An 18308-nucleotide genomic window follows, 5' to 3' on the forward strand; every position below is an offset into this window, starting at 1 on the left:
ACATTGGTACCAGAATCAGCATTTCTTTCACACCATTCTAGCAAGTTGCATCTTTTTTCCTTGGATGTCACTTTTGTTAAAAGATGGGGGAAATACCCATGTGAAAAACGTTTGATTCAGTCAAATAACCATGGGGAAGTTTTTGTCAGCGAATAGATCTTTGTTTGGATACACTCTATTTCTAATTGCCATACTCTTATTACTTAATATAATAGGCATAATTTATTACATAAACAAAGTGCACCGAAAAATGAACAATGTCAGAAACAAACCAAAATGTGGTGTCTCCTAAATCTCCGCATGATAACAACTAAAGCATGGGAATACAAACTTTGTATCAGTACAAAATGCAGCTCTTCTCTAATGGAAATGCTCTCAGGAGACTAGTCCTTCTTGCTGTAGCAGGGAGGGCATCCCATACAACTGAAACAATCTGACAATACATTGATGACAATTTCTTTTTTCCAATTAAAAGGAATACTCTGGTTTCTGAAACAGGTCCTGTATTCAAGGGAGCCAGAAGATGACTTCTTTTGCTGACTTCTGAGACACAAACCCACCAAGACTTTTACAGCAGAAGAGGGCACCACCCCTTGGATCATGAGGCCCTTGGGAAGCAGCCTGTGGTGAGCGTGCAGGGTGGTGGTCAGGCCAGCACCCAGAGAACACCACGGTGATTGTGCATAGGATTCCCTTCAGCAGACTCAGTGAAAGGATGAGCGTTTTTTTAAGTTCATGCACATTTTATTGAGTAGTAATATAAAATGCTTTTTCTTTGTCATTGTTACAGGTGCATGCTCTGATTGCCAACATTTCAGAAGTCAAATTACAAAGGCAAGGCTTTAGGCTGTAGTGAATGACTTGGGCACTTATACAATTGTTAAAAAATATGAATGGACTTTTGTTGTTTTTTTGTTGTTTTCAGAATGAACCAGTTGTAACCCGTAACTAATATACAAAGGGGAAAAAAAGTGAAAAAAAGTACATAGTTTGTGGCACATGACAGAACAGAACGAAATAACTAAACTGTTATGACATTAACGGTTACCATGCATTTAGAGTTTCACATGTAACTACAAACTTATTTAAATTTCACAAAGTTTGCTAAACATGCCAACCATCTATGTGTGCACTGACAAGCTTATGTTAAAAACTTTTAAGAATACTCTCCCCTTTAGATTTTTTCAAAGCTTTTTTTGATTACAAAATTTCAAAGGCATTAAGCATTTTAGAGAATATAAAGTACGCCAGTATACATACATTTCCAGTATATGTCAGACCACTAAGCGCATTACAGTCCCATACAGGCCGATACAGCCATTTTATTTTATTTTTTTCTTAAAAAACATGCATAGGCAGATTTTTTTTTTGTTTTTGTTTTTTACAGAATATAGATGCTTCATCACTGCACTATGGTGTCGTGTTCACTATACTTAAAAATGCACCACTCATAAATATTGAATTCAGCAAGCCACAACCAAGACTTGATTTATCAACAAAACCCCTAAATATAAACAGCAAAAAAGATGGGTGTAATTATTCCAGTTTTTTTTTTAACTTAAAGAAAATGTATTCACTGCCAAATTAGTAAGTGTTCTATGGGAAAGAAGGGCATTCAAGCAAACTAAAGGAACCTGAGGTAAGCATGATCTATACAAAAATTAAACTGTCCTCTTTTTTTTTTTTTGGCATTTTAACAAATTTGCAACATTCTTTTTTTTTTCCAAGTTTTTTTTTTGTTTTTCTTAAGACTGCCTAATTCACTTTATAGCCATTGTCTGACAAGAGTAGCAAAACATTATCAATAAATAGTCCTTATTTAGTTTGTACATCTTTTTTTTTGTTAAAAATGTTAGATGTCATCCATTTTTAGTGCTGCAACTGTAAACGTACAATAGAGTATAAGAAATTAGACAAAGTTTTCGTGTCCAGTAACAGAATAAAAGGCCTTTCATTAAGCTATCTAGAAGTCCCCAGTGCAGTAGGAAAACATGTTCATTCCCCTAACATTGCAGTATAGACTAGCATTAGCTTTCTTTTTAAAACTTTTTTTCCTAGAAGCATTTTTTTAAAGGCATACCCAAAAGAGGTGTTTAATCACCGCCCTCACCAAAATATAGTTTATTATCTCTCTCCCTCTGTTTTTCATGATAGTGTAAACTGAATCCAATTCCTGGCCCCCAGAGCAAACAAGCTACCATCAGGGGCAAGAACATCCAACTGCCGAGATGCAGCAATCTCATCATGCCCTGCAGCTCAAAAAAAAAAAAAAAAAAAAAAAGGGAACAGGAAGTGGTCACTGAATATTGCTGCTATTACTGCCATTGCTGTCCGTGCCGTTAGTCTCTGAGGCGAGAGCCTTGTTGATGGAGTTAAGGTTGGCGTCGGAGGGCATGGCGTCTCTGCGAGGCGGCATCCTCTCATTAATTCGGTCTAAGCCCTTGGCCTCCTCGAAGCTAGTGATCTTATGTTGTGGAGAAAATCCTTTGATAGCTAAACAGACAATCATTAAGAAAAGAGAGAGAGCGTTAGGTGGAGCACAGCGAAAGGGCACCGCGCTTGCGTCAGGTGAGGTTACAGACTTCGTAGTGGGTGGGAGTCCTTTAGTGGAGAACAACGTGACGGGACCTGAAGACAACACAACAGACTCCTTACCATACTGGAGGGAACCAAGGGTTTGAAAACAGCCAATGTCTCTTGCCAACCAAAATGTCCTCTTGAAGTGATTAAGATGTAAGCATTTCTCTTGTCTTCATCAAAGTTTAGATAACAGAAATCCACAGTGGGTAGGTAAAGGGAAAAGCTGTTCCAGGGGAAGCCTCTGGATCCAGCAACACTAGCCACATCATTGGCTGGATGACCCATTGATGCCCTGACTTAAATAGGCTGCACTTCCGCCCTAGTCTTACTCTGCCACCATGCCAGTAATGGTAAATTCGGTGGGAGCATCCTCCGAATGCTAGCAATGGCTTAGAACAGAAGTCTAAGGAACTAGAAAAGGAATTGACAGGGACAATTCTTTGCCATCTCTAAATCCTACAAGGATCTCGATTTAGTGGTATGGGGGAAGAAAAAGAAATTATAATCTATCTATTTTCCCACTTAGCACTGGAAGATTTATAGTTGGTGAGGAGGTAAGAGAAACTCAAAAATAAAGATCAGATGACTAGGTAGACAAGCATTTTCTGCCGTTCAGCAGCGAACAGGTCAAACTGATTTTCATCTGGTACCCATCACTATCTAACCCGAGAAAAACTTTTACTCTCACTAGAGCAACATCAAGTGGTAGTTGAAGAAACCAGAGGTGGATGCTTTTCACAATTTTTGAATTGGTTTTGGTCCTTTTAATTAAAATCTTGGCTACTCTTGTGTTCTCCTCTAGTGACCCTTAGTGTGCTACAGAGAGATATGACAGGTATTTGTGAAAAACTTAATAACTTCCTCAGTGGGTGCACCAACAGTGAGCTGAAAATGAAACACACAGATGGGGAACCAATGACATCAGTTTGCTTTACTCCTGTGAAGTGCAAGCCAGGGATGAACGGAAGGCCAATCACCAATGCTGAACTGGGCTGCACCTCCATGGCTTATTAAGGTAAATTTCAAGGTACTTGTATCCTCCCGTCTTCATTAATTTTTGGGAGGAGGGGGGTGAAGTAAAGCAGTTTAAAGCTGACACTTTGCCAGCCACTCATACACAAATGTGCAGCCCTTCATTAGTATGGATGACATTCCTAAGAGAGTTACACAGTTGTTCAAAGCTCATTATAAAGAGAAACAGATTGTTCCCCCTCTGCATTTTAAGGTTAGCATAATGGTGATTAGTCAAGTGTGAGAAGAAGAACATGGGGAGATGGGAAAGACCAAGGCCCAAAGCAAAGCTTCTTAATTCTGCAATTCAGTAATAAACTGAAAAAAATAATAGAGTTGTCTATTGAGCACCCACCCTGAAAACTAATTCAGTTATTTTATGGGGCAAAAATTAGCAGACACCTTACTCTTTTTCTAAATGACATCATCTCATGAGTCAGAAGTCTGTCGTGATAAATGATGGAACTTTCGTTCATATAAATAAAAACAGTGGAGGCTCTAGGTTTGAAATCAACAAGGTTGGAGCATAGGAACGTAAAATGTAGCTGAATAGACTCTAGTTCAGGATGGGGCTCCATTTCTGATCACAACTGTCTCCCCTGTGTGGAAGAAAGCGCTCTGCTCTAGCTGCTGGTCAGACAATGGGTGTTAGCAATTTACATTGGGAGTCTACTGAACACAACACAGAGCCACAGAGTCACAGAAAACAGCCAAACTATCAACAGGAATGCACACTGCAGATTAGATTTTTGCCAAGAGGAATGGAGAATTCCCACATAAATAGCAGTTTGCTCACTGCTATTTAGGAAACAGTTGTATTTTTCTCTTACACCACTGTCATTTCCCCTACCGTATCCAAATCAGGAGCAAATTGTAAAGCTAGAGTGACACTTTTACATCATACCAAAGGACTATATGCACACATTTTTTTTAAAAAAAGTAAGTTATTTTGCAAGAACAAAATACAACTGAAGAATTTTGTTTTAAAGGGGAACTTCAAATTGTTCTTTTAAAAAAAATTCCAGAGGATGTGATATACATAATATTAAAAACTATTTTCACGTGTAGGTCTCTTATAACCATGTAGTAAAATGGCATTCAATTACAAATTAGTTACCAAAGGGTCAACCATACTGCTCTTGAGTAGTGCTAGAAGGCAGTTGGAGATGTATAATTCTCAATTTCCTCTGAAGCTCCTAGCAAGAGGCCTAACAGAGCAGACACTCGGAATGATTAATTAATTGTCTGCTTGATAGTCTTGTTACCGGCCACTTCCCCAGCCACAGATCCCTTTTGGACTCCTTAAAATATTTTATGAATGTTAACTTTCTTCCAAATATTGATTGCTTAAAATTGATAAAGATGAATGTTTACGGCTACACATCTGTCTCACATTGGAATATTTTGGAGACATAAGTGACGTCCAACCGTAAAAAAGCATTTCTGTTGTTGCGAGCTTGTGAAGACTTAATTTTATTCTCTTTCGTCTCTGTCCTACCTGAAAGCGATCTGAGGGAGGGGTGATTCAGCTCAGAGCACATTGTTTTTACATGTCACTTGTCAAAGCAGCTGCCATAACCCCCACCCCACATCATTCATGATATATAGAAATTTATAAATGTATATAATCCTTTCGTTTTCTGTGATTAGGCTAGGTTCATTGTATACAAAAGTCAAACATAGCTTTAAGGGAGAGAGAAAAACAAACAAACAAACCATAGAAGGACATTTTTCCCCTTTAAAGCAAGAACATTTCGGTTAATACTGAGCCACGACTGTTAGCCCAACACCCACACACTCTGTACAAGCTACAGCAAAGAAAAAATAAAAAAAAAAAAAATTAAAAAAAATGAATACACCCAGCAGAACCCTTATCTGTTGCAGGCACAACAGAAAGGGCCCTGGCCAGTTTACCTTCATCAGCCTCAATAGCCTCAACAGTAGCTGAAGAGAAGAAAGGGGGTGCAAAATGAATGAGAAAATGAGCAGAGGATTTTTTTTTTTTTAAAGTCTAAGAGCAAGTCAGTGACGATCAAAGGAACTAGGGAGAATTAATGTTCCTCTAAGTGCTGGCTTCTGGCATAGACAACTAGACAGAAAAGCTAAAAAGAAAGGAAATAAAAATAAACAAACACCACAGAAGTGAGAAATGTCAGTCATGGCCTGCATATACCTGAGGGAATGAATGGGCAGCTTGAAGTCCTGGCTGAATCAATGACAACGCCCTTTAGGGAAACATGCAGAAGGCCTTTCTGTCATTTGGCCTGAACTGACAACTGGGTTATAGAAACCTACAAGGTGTTTCTGATTCTAAGGGCATTTTAGAATCCAAAAAGGGCGAGCTTGGAGCTGGTGTGTGACGTTGGTGCTGTACTTCATGTTATTGAATCGTGAGTGGCAGTGTTTCCTCCAGAGAGAGAAACACACAGTGGCGGGGGTGGGGATTTAAAGGGAGATGATAGCAAGCTGTCTGAAGGAGGAGGCCAGGGAAGGGAAAGGAAGGGACGCACAACAGAGGGACAACAGAGGGAATGAAGCCTGGACATCTTCTGTCAGAGGCTGAGTTCAAGTTGTTTTCTTTTGCTTGTTGCAATAGCAGTCTGGAGGTGGTGCCTGGCTAGTACCGGCACAGCAGGAGCAGCAATTCCATCAGCACCTTCAAGTCCCCTAGTGAGGCATCTTATGAAATGCTGAAATGGCAATTTCAGAGGTCGAGGAAGCCCACTGCTTACTAAGGCTCCATGCTTTTTTGCCTGTGCAGGTATAGATTTTTTTTTTTTTTGTGCTATTAAGGCCAGCTGATGTTCCCTTACTAAAGGCCAAAACATGAAACATTTCTCTAAGTTCAAATGCTTGACATTAATATTCTACCCGTGGACATTAATTTGCATTTTTTTCCCATAATTTAAAATTGAAAACTACAATGTTCTCATATGCATCAGTTAACAATGCATTCTGGATTCCTCATAACAATGGGGAAGATCTGAATGCCTAAGCTTTGAGCAGCTTTCCTTTGATGCCAACGGAAGGGGGTCAGATAGGAGTCAGGAATGCAGTGGTTTTAAATACACACTGAGTTTTTAAATTCTCAGGACAGATGGAGTCTTAACCCACTGTGTGTGTGTATGTGTGTGTATGTGTATGTGAAATCCACAGAGAATAACACAAACATAGATTTAAAAAAAGTTGACTAAGTGAAGGTACAAATACAGGTGACCCTCTGATGGGGACACTGTGCACTGTAAGAACATAAAAGACCTTAAGTTTAGACACAAAGCAAAAACCCTGGAACCATGCCAGCATCCCTGGTGCAGAAACACACACGGCCTAGTGGGTTGTCTGCGCAGGAAGTCTGCGGTCGGTCACTGACAGCGTGAGCCTCTGCTGCACCATGACTTTATAAAGGCCGTAGCTTTCCATAAGCTGGGCAGACTTGCATATAAATGATCATATAAATGGGCATATAAATTATCTCCTTATGCTAATTTCTCAGAATGTTCATTTTGGTGGAAATTTGTGTGTGTGTGTGTGTGTGTGTGTGTGTATGAAGTGACTGACTTCCAGCTATAGATTATTTATAGAGGGATTTTCACCCTCAACTATTATAGACTGTCCTACTTTCACTGAACTGGTTTTCCATTCTTGTGGCAGCTCAAAGACAGCGATTTTCTGAGGAAAGTCATCTGAAAGTAAAGGCTATGACTGTTGTCACTCAAGTGTGATGGTCTGGTAATGGTGTGCTCTTGAGCTGACCATTATGTGTTGTGTGGAAGAAATGTCTGATTAACAAAATGGTATAAAAACATGAGTCTCTTGGGATGGAGGATAGGGATAGGAAAGAAAGTACGAGAAAGATCCAGGGAGAGAAAAAGAAGAGGCTGAGATTGTATGAAAACACTACAGTATATTTTTGCTGTAATTTTTTTATCTGTTGAACTCTACCCTAACAGCAAAAATGTTCATAAGTTATATTCTAATTGGTGATAATATTAATTAAGACTGATAAAGGACAAATATAACAGAAGAAAGAGTATATGTAATTGTCTAACATGGGTGATACTAGCTATATGTGAATATTTAAATTAAGTTTAATTTAAATTAGGGGCCATTTAAAAGATCTTTTCATTTGCATTAATTATATGTCAAATGTTCAATGGTTTTGTAACACTAGCAGCCTTTGCAGACATAAGAAATTTTCATCATAATAAAAAGCTATGCTAGATGTTACTTGTCCAGTCAGTTATGACTAGAAAGTAAAATATCTACTTAAAAGAGATGTTATTATTAATAAAACAAACAAGAAACCTTGACAAAATGTGGTTGTGGTTGCTCTCTTGTACTTCTGATGAATCAGAGAAAAAGCTTGTGTAGGTCTGATTTCTATTCAAGCGGATAACTGAATTATCCTTTTTATATTTTTTCTAATAAAATCTCTAACTGTACATACATATGTGTATACATTTTGCCTATCATGCAGACAAGCAGAGTATTTATTAGGATATAACTGAAAACTTGCACTAATGGATTAGCTGAGGTAGGGAGCTCCGAGGGCTCAAACCTACTGCTGTGCACACAGGTTCCCTAGAAATGAGCTGTGCTGGAGGTAGACGTGAGGGCACGGATGCGTGTGCTGGTGAGGGGAGGGGCCGCCGTGACTGAGGATGCTTTCACGTTGGACATGAGTGATCAAACTGATGTGTGAGTTTTTGCCCTTCTTCCAGCCGAGAAGAACTGAAAAGATGAGTGAGCATCGATGAACAAGAAACTCAAGGCTCCATGGATCACAGCGGGCTGCGTGCTCCCCGCCACACCGCCCGGCCTGCTTACCGCTTTGCAGGGTTTGCTTCCCTCCAGAAAGCACTCCGCTGGGGAGCATGCCTGTCGGGGTCAGGCCCTTCAGGGTCAGCACACTCTCACTCTCTTCTCTGGAAGACACAGAGGGGTCACGGAAGTTAATGCCTGCTTTCTTTTGTGGAAGAAAAGAAAAAGGCACGTGAGAACCCATATTTACCTCATATGGGCTCTGTGGATCTTTCATTTTTTTTTTAAGATATAAAACATTTTTATCTATTTATACAGAGGGAATATTCTATACGCGGCTTGCAGCGAGAAGAGCACCTGATGGAGCTGTGGAGTTGGGGTCGCTTCTGCATAGGGATGGCCCTGGAGATGACTGTAGCTTTGAAGCACGCCTTGCAAGGCAAAGCTGCTGCTGTGGGTCTCCACGGACAAGGACCTGTGTACCTGGAAAGCAGCAGCGCATGCGCAGGCCTGCTCTGTAGTGAAGGGCTCAGCACAGTCTATGAAGACCCATCTATTCGGGAATTATTTCAGGCGGCCACTGAAGGACCATGTGTCTCGTGGCAGACACACAGATTGATGGCAACTGGTAACCACAAGCCGCTGGTAACATTCCTGAGCTCCTCTTGCTCAGCCTCTTCACAGACTGGTTTACACGAAATGCATTACTCATATGACCCTGCTTTAAAATTACTGTAAGTGAGTCATGGTTTCAACTCTGCTTATCACCTAGCAATCACTTCTGACTTACACAGACTCAAGAGTTAAAGAACAACGGTGGAATAGAAATATCCTGTTTTCTCTATACAACAGGTCATGCAATGCTACATGTGTAGGGGAAAGATTACAATACGCATACATACGTACGTACACACACACACACGCACACACACACACACACACACACACACACACATGCACGCATGCATGCACTAGCACAAACACACAGTGCTTCATACAACTGTCAAGATTTTTATGATTTCTAACATGATTGTTCCCTCAATTCAGAAACTGGGGCTCCTTTGTTCGGTTGTTCCATCTTGCAGCTCTGCTCCTCTTCCCATTCCACACTGCTCCACGGGTACCTCCACCCCCCAAAACCCCCTTTATCTCAGTGCTTCTCACAAGCCCACTATCTCTCTTATGGAAAACAGCTGTACCAACACAGGCCACACACCCAACTCGACTACCTATTCAGAGTTACAGAATGAATGTACAACAATCAACCCAATCAACTTTCGAATATTTTGTAACCCCCCTCCCCCAAGCATCTCAGTATCCACTAGCCATTACTCTTCATCTTCCGTCAGGCCTAGGCAACGCCTCCCTCATACTCTGCGGGCTGTTTAGCGGTGTTCCCTAGGAAGAGCACCATGCAGCACGTGATCCTCTGTGATGGTCTTTTACCCTCCACCAGCATCTCTTATTCTGATGGCAACAACCTTGCTGAAGGCCTTTCTGCTCCTCCATCTTTCACAGGTTTGCCCTGTCTGCCCCTTTTCAGACAAAAAGGCAAGCTGAGACATTTAAGAGCAACTCTGTTGTTCCTTGATGCAAAATTACCCAACGCCTTCTCTATCGGGGGCGCAGGTAATATCTTCAGCAAGTCTCACCGGAACCACAAAAGACTAGCTCCTCCATCTACATGCCTTCACTCTCACCCAGCTCTTAGGCTACCTTTCCCAACAGTGTCCTTACATGGTACCCCTTATCCCAGGGTACTGCTCTTAGTGCTCCTCAGATTGTTTGTGAATCTCATTCCCTCTGTCTTCAAGTCTTAACCTTTCTCCCTGAACAACGCTTTCCACACTCCATGCCTCACCTCACCTGTTCTACTATTTTTGGTCTCTAAGGACCTCTTCTCTGTTTGTCAAGCTTCTGGAGAACAGGTGCCTTTCTGCTTTGACCACTCTTGCTCCACAGCACCTACACTGGATCAATACCTTGTATGCTGTCCATATCCATCAAGTATTTACCAGAAGGAGGTTTAAAAAAAAAAACTGAACAGGGTCTTGGCAGTTCTGACCTACAGTTTAGATTGCTGTCTCATTTGTTGGAGAGTTTACTCATGAATATTAGGATAGAGCCAGGCAATTAATCGCTGAATACATTCATATGGGAATTTCAACCTTTTCACGATTCTCATGTCAAACCACTAGGTCATGGGGAAAAAAAAGAGATACCTTGAATATTAATAATGCATATCCAGAAAACTCAGAAATACCTCTACAAAGATGAACACAACTTTCTTTGAGATTCATATTCAAAGTTAGGTTTTAACCTCATGAGTGGCAAACATTTATATATACCAAATAAAATATGGTGTCACATCCATTGTAAAAGCAGGGCTGCTCAAACAAAATGATCACTAGAAGCCAATCACATGGTTGCTAGTCTTTTAATGTCAGGGTGTGGTTTTGTTTTTGTTTTTTCTTTGGTGGGCTGAAGTAATGTTTCAATTTTCAAAATTTTATTTTTGTATCAAAGATACTGAGCCCCTTTCTTTGGAAGTTCCCCCAACCCCCTTTGAAATTAACTGATGCCATGCTAATCTCCCAGACACACAATGGAGGTCAAGTTGCCTTTCACTATTCTGGGCTTCAGTTTCCTCCTCTATAAAACCACATTTATAGAAACAGGGATTAAATAATAAACTATGCACAAGTCCTCCCACAGAAAATAGCCATCTGCCTGCGTGTCCGTTCATCTCTCGTCCTTCGTTCACCTCATTTCTTCCTTCCTGCAACTCTGACTCACTGCTTCACACAGTGCTTCATACTCCTCCATTCTGAACTCCACCCATCTCTTGCTGAGTTCTCGTGAAAACTGCTTTCTTCCTTAGTTCCCACTGAGGACTGTGACTTGTGACCTCCTCAAAAGTCTCCTTTTATCATATTCATCCTGTTTTTGCAGAGGTGTCCTTCTCGGTCTCTTGATGGACCTCTTCCCTCTCTCTAGCCCTTGCCAACAACAGCTCTCAACTTCTGGAAACCCGGAGAGTAGAAGTTGAAGGGTGTGCTTCCCAAGAAAGCGCCAATTTTTAAGACTGGGTTAGGAGTACCTCCTAGATTTCATTATGTTTATCATATCTTATAGGTCTATATAAGTGAGTATATCCCATGTTTGTCTTTCTCCTTCTGGGATATTTCACTCAGAATGATCTTTTCTAGATCCCACCATTTGCCTGCAAATTTCATGATTTCTTCCTTTTTGATTGCTGAGTAGTATTCCATTGTATAAAAATACCACAATTTCTGTACCCATTCCACCGTTGATGGACATCTGGGTTGTTTCCAGGTTCTGGCTATTACAAATAGAGCTGCTATAAACATGGTTGAGCAAGTGTCCTTTTTGTGTACTTGAACAAACTTTGGGTATATACCTAGCAGTGGTATAGCTGGGTCTGGAGGAAGCACTATTCCTATTTGTCTTAGAAAGCACCAGATAGCTTTCCAGAGTGGTTGTACCAGTTTACATTCCCACCAGCAGTGGAGGAGGGTTCCCCTTTCTCCACAACCTCTCCAGCATGTGTTATCGCTTGAGTTTTTCATCTTGGCCATTCTGATGGGTGTAAGGTGATATCTCAGGGTCGTTTTGATTTGCATTTCCCTGATGGCTAATGAGGATGAGCATTTCTTTAAGTGTTTTTCTGCCATTCGATATTCCTCTGTCGAGAATTCTCTGTTTAGCTCTGTTCCCCATTTTTTAATTGGATTACTTGGTTTGCTGCTTTTCAGCTTCTTTAGTTCTTTGTATATACTGGATATTAGTTCTCTGTCAGATCAATTGAGCGGACATGGGGTGAGATGATCAATCCTCGTTTAGAAAGACAGATGGGATGTGCATTGAACGTATGACAGGAGTCTACTGAGCGCATCTGAAAGATTCTAATTAGCAGTGTTTTCAAAGCAAAGACTCATGACCAAACCTTTGGCAGAGTACAGGGAATCATAAGAAAGAAGGGGAGTTAGTCTGATGGGGAAAGGATAGGAGCTCCACAAGGACCAAATATATCTGGGCACAGGGTCTTTTCTGAGACTGACATTCAACCAAGGACCATGTATGGATATAACCTAGAACCTCCACTCAGATGTAGCCTGTGGTAGCTCAGTAACCAATTGGTTTCCCAAAGTGAGGGGAACAAGGACTATTTCTAACAGGAACTCAATGACTGGCTCTTTGGCCTCCCCACCCCCGAAGGGAGGAGCAGTCCTGTTAGGCCACAGAGGAGGGCTTTGCAGCCAGTCCTGAAGATACCTGATAAAACAGGATCAGATGAATGGGGAGGAGGTCCCCCCTATCAGTGGACTTGGAAAGGGGCACGGTGGAGATGAGGGAGGGAGGGAGGGACTGGGAGGGAATGAGGGATCGGGACACGGCTGGGATACAGAGTTAATAAAATGTAACTGATAAAAAAAAAAAAAAAGGAGTACCTCCTAGATATACCGATCGTAAGTTGAACTAGGAAATGCTGGGTAATTGTGCTTATCTGTCTTTCATGGTGGTTCCCAGAACATTTAAGAAGATGGATGTGACAAGTGTTGTGTTCCTGTTAGAAGGCACCACTCAGAGGTTTGGTTGGACTCTCACTCAGATATTGCATGCTCTCCTTCAGCAAGACCACCAATTCACACCACTGTTCATAACCTCCTCTGCACTTCTGACTCTTGCTTCTCTCTGAATCTCCAGGATGGAATTTCTAATGACCTCAAAATAAAGGTTCTGCCGGGTACAATCACTACATCATCCAAATAAATGTTAGCTCTTTGGAGAGATGTTCGTACTTCCCCAGAAAACAGCATCCTATCAATCACGGAGTGTATGGCTCTAAGACTACTCCCCAAATGTGTTTTCTTCCTTATTACTTATTGCACAGGGAAAGCTTCCTGTAGAAAGAAACAGAATCTAGGCCAGCTGATCTTACCAGTGGAGAGCCACCTAAGAGCTTATTAGAGAGTACACAGTTCCAGAAAATGTGCTTAAAAACTGCCACCAGGATGAATCTGTGCTCATTCACCCCACGAGCTGGCCTCAGCTTATAAAAAGTGCTGCTACTCCTGTTCTGGGCCAGCCCTAAGCTCACAGTAACACTATACAGTTACCCCAAAAGCCAAATTTCAACCACTGCTGGCATCTCATCTCTACCAAGAGAGCATTTGCTTCTATTCCTGTTGCCTCTGCATGCTGCTCTTTTTGAAACAGGTCACATGTCCTATTTGTCATTGGCAGATCTCAGGCAACTTGCCTGCACATCCACAGCCGGGATATTCTTTTTGCTTGCTTGTCTGTTTCTTTTTCAGGAAGAGGTTTCTCTACTGGAACTTCTTTTATAGACCAGACTGACCTCTGCTACCCAAGTGCTGGGATTAAAGGCATGTGCCATCATGCCTGGCTGAACAAGGGGTATTAAAAGACAGTTTTCTAGTTTCCCCATTGTGCTGCATGTTTCTCACACACATGATGTGTATCCTTCCCTACCTGAGAAATCTGTGTCATCATCCAATATCAATTCTACTGGTTCCTGGCTTACAAACCATGGTGTCTTCAAGTCCTTGTATTTGTCCTTTCCTTTGCATTCCTCAGTTGAAAGCCTGCTTCAGCCTTTTGCTTGTATTACTTCAGTAGCTTCTTAAGAATTCTTCCATCTACTAACAAGTTAGCTCAGTAGCCACACACAGAAAGATTAAATGCTTTATCATGGTATTCAAGAACCTTGAGGATCTAGGTTTGAGTTATTTTTTTTTTTCCAGCCTCAAGTTTTACCAAATTGCTTACCTTCATGCTTTTTCCTACTTAGTGCTTTCACGTAACTACAATTCATCAACAGCTTGCTGGCATTACTTACAATCATTCTAGCCTACACTGCTGAGTTTTAAGTAAGACTCATACTAGTGCTGCTCTTCTACTGGGTGCGGACACACATATATTACCTGTTACAAAGCAAACCCAAAGCCAGCCCAATAAGCTTCCTAAATAGATTATTGTTAAATGTGTATGGGGACCTACAGCAAGCATTTAGCCTGCACCTCAAAACGATTCCAACAGCATTGGAATGACTGCTCCTTAGGACTTCTTCTGACTATGTCATGGTTTCTTTACTGAAGTACCTTCACCTCTGGAGTCCCACCCAGCAGAGTTCAACCTATTCTTGACAGCCCTCCTCCACCAATAGTCTCCTTAAGAATAATCCACCTAGGGAATATAAAGGTTCTCTTCAGTTCAATGCCACAGGAAAGCACCTATTCAGATATGCAGCGCATGCTTCACAGTCTTGCAGTATTTTACTTGTCTGCCATTCCAACTGAGGCTGCTGCTGACTTGGGGTGTCCTTGAGAAAGGATGGGGGAGCTTTTCATCCTTCTCATGAATCCCTGCTTTCAGCATCAAGTTATTCAGTAATTGGTCAGTGACTTTTCCAAGAGTAGCAGAACTAGCAGGGAGAGAAATCAAAAGCTGGCAGAGAAAGAACTAAAAGCTAGGATATAGCTCAATGTATAAAACCTTTGCTGGGAATGTAAGGGCAGAGTTCTCAGCACTCAGTAGACAGAGACAAGCTGGCTAGATACCCTAGCTGGAATGGGTGAACTCCGGGTTCAACAAGAGACCCTGCTTCAACAGATACAGTAGAGAGTGATGGAGTAAGCCACTTGGACTCAACTTCAAACTTCCAATTGCAGGGAAAGGGAGAGGAAGAAAGAGAGAGTGTGGCATGGGGGGAAAGAGAAAGGAAGGGAGGAGAGAAGTGATAGGGAAGGGCAAAAGGGAGGGAAGAAGGAAGGGGAGAGGGGGAGGTGGAGAGAAAGAGGAATTACAACAGTCATTTAAAGCACTTTATCTACATTGATGTGTACTACCATGAACGAACAGCACTTACGTAAAAACTACGCCATATTTAAAAGTGGTTTTTGAAGAGAAATATAGTTACTGTATATTATCTAGGAATAAATAATTAAAGTAAGGTGCAGGGAAGTCTCTTCAATAAAATATTCGTTTTCAAAACACATGCTTAATAACATCAATAGGATGACTCATGATCCACTGAAAAGCAAACAAACTCCTATAGGAAACTACAAGAGATGCCTTTTGTTCCGCATAAGTGAGTCATTAGGGTTCACACAAACAGCTTAATTGTTAATGTTAACAGGTTAATGTTCACCCCAAAAGCCAGACTACAAACTGCAACAGATCTTAATCACTCTCCCTGTGAAATGTCTTAAATCCTGCAGCAAACGGAGAAATAAAAGACCCCATAATCCACTTACACAGCCTTTCTTCATGGACATGATTGAGTAGCTTGAAACATAAGTAAAATGCAGATGAACTGACAATTTCCATTTAAAAAGAGAGAAACAATTCAAGGAACACAAACCTTTCCTAGTGAAACATTTAAACTCTTGGAGTAAAGTGTTAAGACAGCCCACTATGTGACACACAATAAACAGAAAGGGAGGAAGGATGAGCCCACCTGAGAACCGAGAACACTCTGGCCATTTTGCCTATCGCTCGGATCTTGTTCCTGATGACCTCCTTCCGGGCTGCGGCCGTGGCTCCTGTATTTTGAAACAGAACACACCAGTCAGTCACTTTTTATCTGACCACAGTTTCTCACAGCTCTACCAGTTAACAGTTATAATTTGGGCGATGGGTTTTGCTTTCTTTAGTTTTGTTGCCTTCTCGCTATCTTTGAACTTAACTCAAATATCTGTACTTTGGACAACTGATACCAGGATGTGATCCTCAAGGCAAAGAGGAACTGAAGCAAATTCCCAGGTGAGGCGATCACAGAGCAGAGAATGGGTGGTTTTCTTCCTCCTCTGGGGTTTGAGTTTGTTTTCTCTTCTGAGACTAAAGATGGTGAATTAGTGTTTTCTACTCTTTGTCTCCAAGCTGAAAGATTACTTTGGAAAACTCCCAGGCTCTCAAAATTCTTGTAAAACTGAACAGACCTGGGCCCCTGCAGCCTTCATGCTTTCTAAAAGAATATTTGTGTTATTTACTGATCAAAAATACTTCTTATAGCACTAGAGTTCTGCAGGAAAATGTGGAAAGTTGAATGGAATTTGTCAAGAAACAAATGATAATAAAAATGCATCACAGGCCTCGTGCTGGGGAAATGGCTCAGTTGCTAGAGTACTAGTTTGCCAAGGACCTGGGTTTGGTTCCCAGAACCCACAACTATCTGTAACTCCAGAATCATGGGGATCTGGTACCCTCTTCTGGCCTCTGAGGGTACCACTCACACATGTGGTGCACATACATAAATGCTCATATATATAAACACTCATATATACAAATATATAAATACTCATATATACAAACACTCATATATATAAAATAACATAAGTAAGTTTAAAAAAAACTTGTAGATGATGTATGGGTCTATCCAAGTATGTTCTATAAAACTCTATAATTTTCCAAATGAATAAAAAATTTACATGAGTAACTACCAATATAAGCATTTTCTTGTAAATATTCTTAAATATTCTTTTAAATTAACTTCTTATAATATTGTATATTTTAAAAAATACTTTTTAATGATATATTTATTTTTATTTTATCTTCATTGGTGTTTTGTCTGTACATATGTCTGTGTGAGGACATTAGATCCCCTAGAACAGGTGTTATAGACAGTTGTGAGTTGCCAACTGGGTAGTGGGAATTGGACTCTGGTCCTCTGGAAGAGCAGCCAATGTTCTTAACTGCTGAGCCATCTCTCCATCCCTGCTGAAGGATTTTTAACAAATCTATTTTATTTGATAATTCTCAAAATGTACAAAACTCATAAAAACACTTTCCTTGTTAAGAATTTTTCTTTTCTTTCTTTTTTCTCTTTTGGTGTTATTGGGGATTGAACCTTGTGAATGCTCAGCAAACACCCATGCACTAAGACACATCCCCATCCTCTATGCTTTCTAAAGAACTCTTAAGAAAATAATTCAAGTTTAAAAAATAAAAAACTTGAAAAATATCTCTGTAATGGGTGATACCGCCAACTTGACTGGACTGAGCAGTGCTCAGGAGACTAGTGAAACACATACTTTCATTAATTTCCAGGTTAATGTGGGTGACATCTTCTTCTAAGCTTGGGGCATGGAGAAATTAAAAAGGGGAAGGTAAGAAATGCAGCTAACACTGCATTGCATCTCTCTTTCTGTGAATTGTTCTACTCGCCATGCTTCCTCTGCCAAAGCCAACGAAGACGTCAGAAACTGTGAGTCCAACTGTCCCTTAAGTTGTTTTCTCAAGAATCTTGTCATATGGGTTTACAAGAAGTCTAACATAGTAATTAAAACACACACACACACACACACACACACACACACACACACACACACACACACACAGTTTAAAGTCCCCCAAGGCCCTGGTAAGATCAGAAGTATTCTTAATTGGAAAGAACAGTTTAAGTCCTTAAGATCTGATGAGAGCAGGTGATATGTGAAATATATTTTGCTCCCTTAATCCATGATAAGAACAAACTTTTTGAAGGAAATACCTTTGTTTCTGAACATAATTTGAAATTGTTTTTATTGTTTGTTAAAAGCTAAGCAATTGCCCTTCCCCCTAACATTTTTTCAGGAAGAAAAAAAAACTGTGATGACATGGACACATTTAAAATGACTAGAGAAAAGTCATTTTTGTTTGTTTGTTAGTTTGTTCTTTCAAGACAGGGTTTCTTTGTAGCCTTGGCTGTCCTGGACTCACTTTGTAGAGCAGGCTGGTCTTGAAGTCATTAAGATCCCTCTGCTTTTGCCTCGCCAAGTGCTGGGGTTATTGGCCTGTGCCACCATGCCCAGCTGAGGAACCATTTAAAAGAATTTATTTTTCTAAGTAAAAGCAGCATGAGACTTCTGTGTGATTAATCTCCAGAGGTAATGCTTATGCATATTCCCATCCAAGATATATGGGATCCCCAG

At 40.7% G+C, this 18308-nt stretch overlaps 1 protein-coding gene across 2 annotated transcripts in view; it reads right to left on the reverse strand.

Moving 5' to 3' along the window:
• Positions 1 to 722: 722 nt before the first annotated feature.
• The window catches only part of Ppp3ca (protein phosphatase 3 catalytic subunit alpha), a 285924-nt gene continuing 268338 nt past the window's right edge, over positions 723 to 18308 (reverse strand). The window contains exons 11-14 of one of the 2 annotated variants that reach the window (XM_060392657.1): positions 15857 to 15941; positions 8419 to 8516; positions 5506 to 5535; positions 723 to 2493 (exon numbers count right to left, since the gene is read on the reverse strand). In XM_060392657.1, coding sequence (XP_060248640.1) covers positions 2297 to 2493; positions 5506 to 5535; positions 8419 to 8516; positions 15857 to 15941 — 410 coding nt within the window. In that variant the 3' untranslated portion in view covers positions 723 to 2296. The remainder of the gene's footprint in view (positions 2494 to 5505; positions 5536 to 8418; positions 8517 to 15856; positions 15942 to 18308) is intronic. The other variant, XM_060392658.1, reaches the window with a different exon arrangement.

The sequence above is a fragment of the Meriones unguiculatus genome, chromosome 10 (assembly GCF_030254825.1).
Source record: "Meriones unguiculatus strain TT.TT164.6M chromosome 10, Bangor_MerUng_6.1, whole genome shotgun sequence".
In the NCBI taxonomy this organism is placed as follows: Eukaryota; Metazoa; Chordata; class Mammalia; order Rodentia; family Muridae; genus Meriones; species Meriones unguiculatus.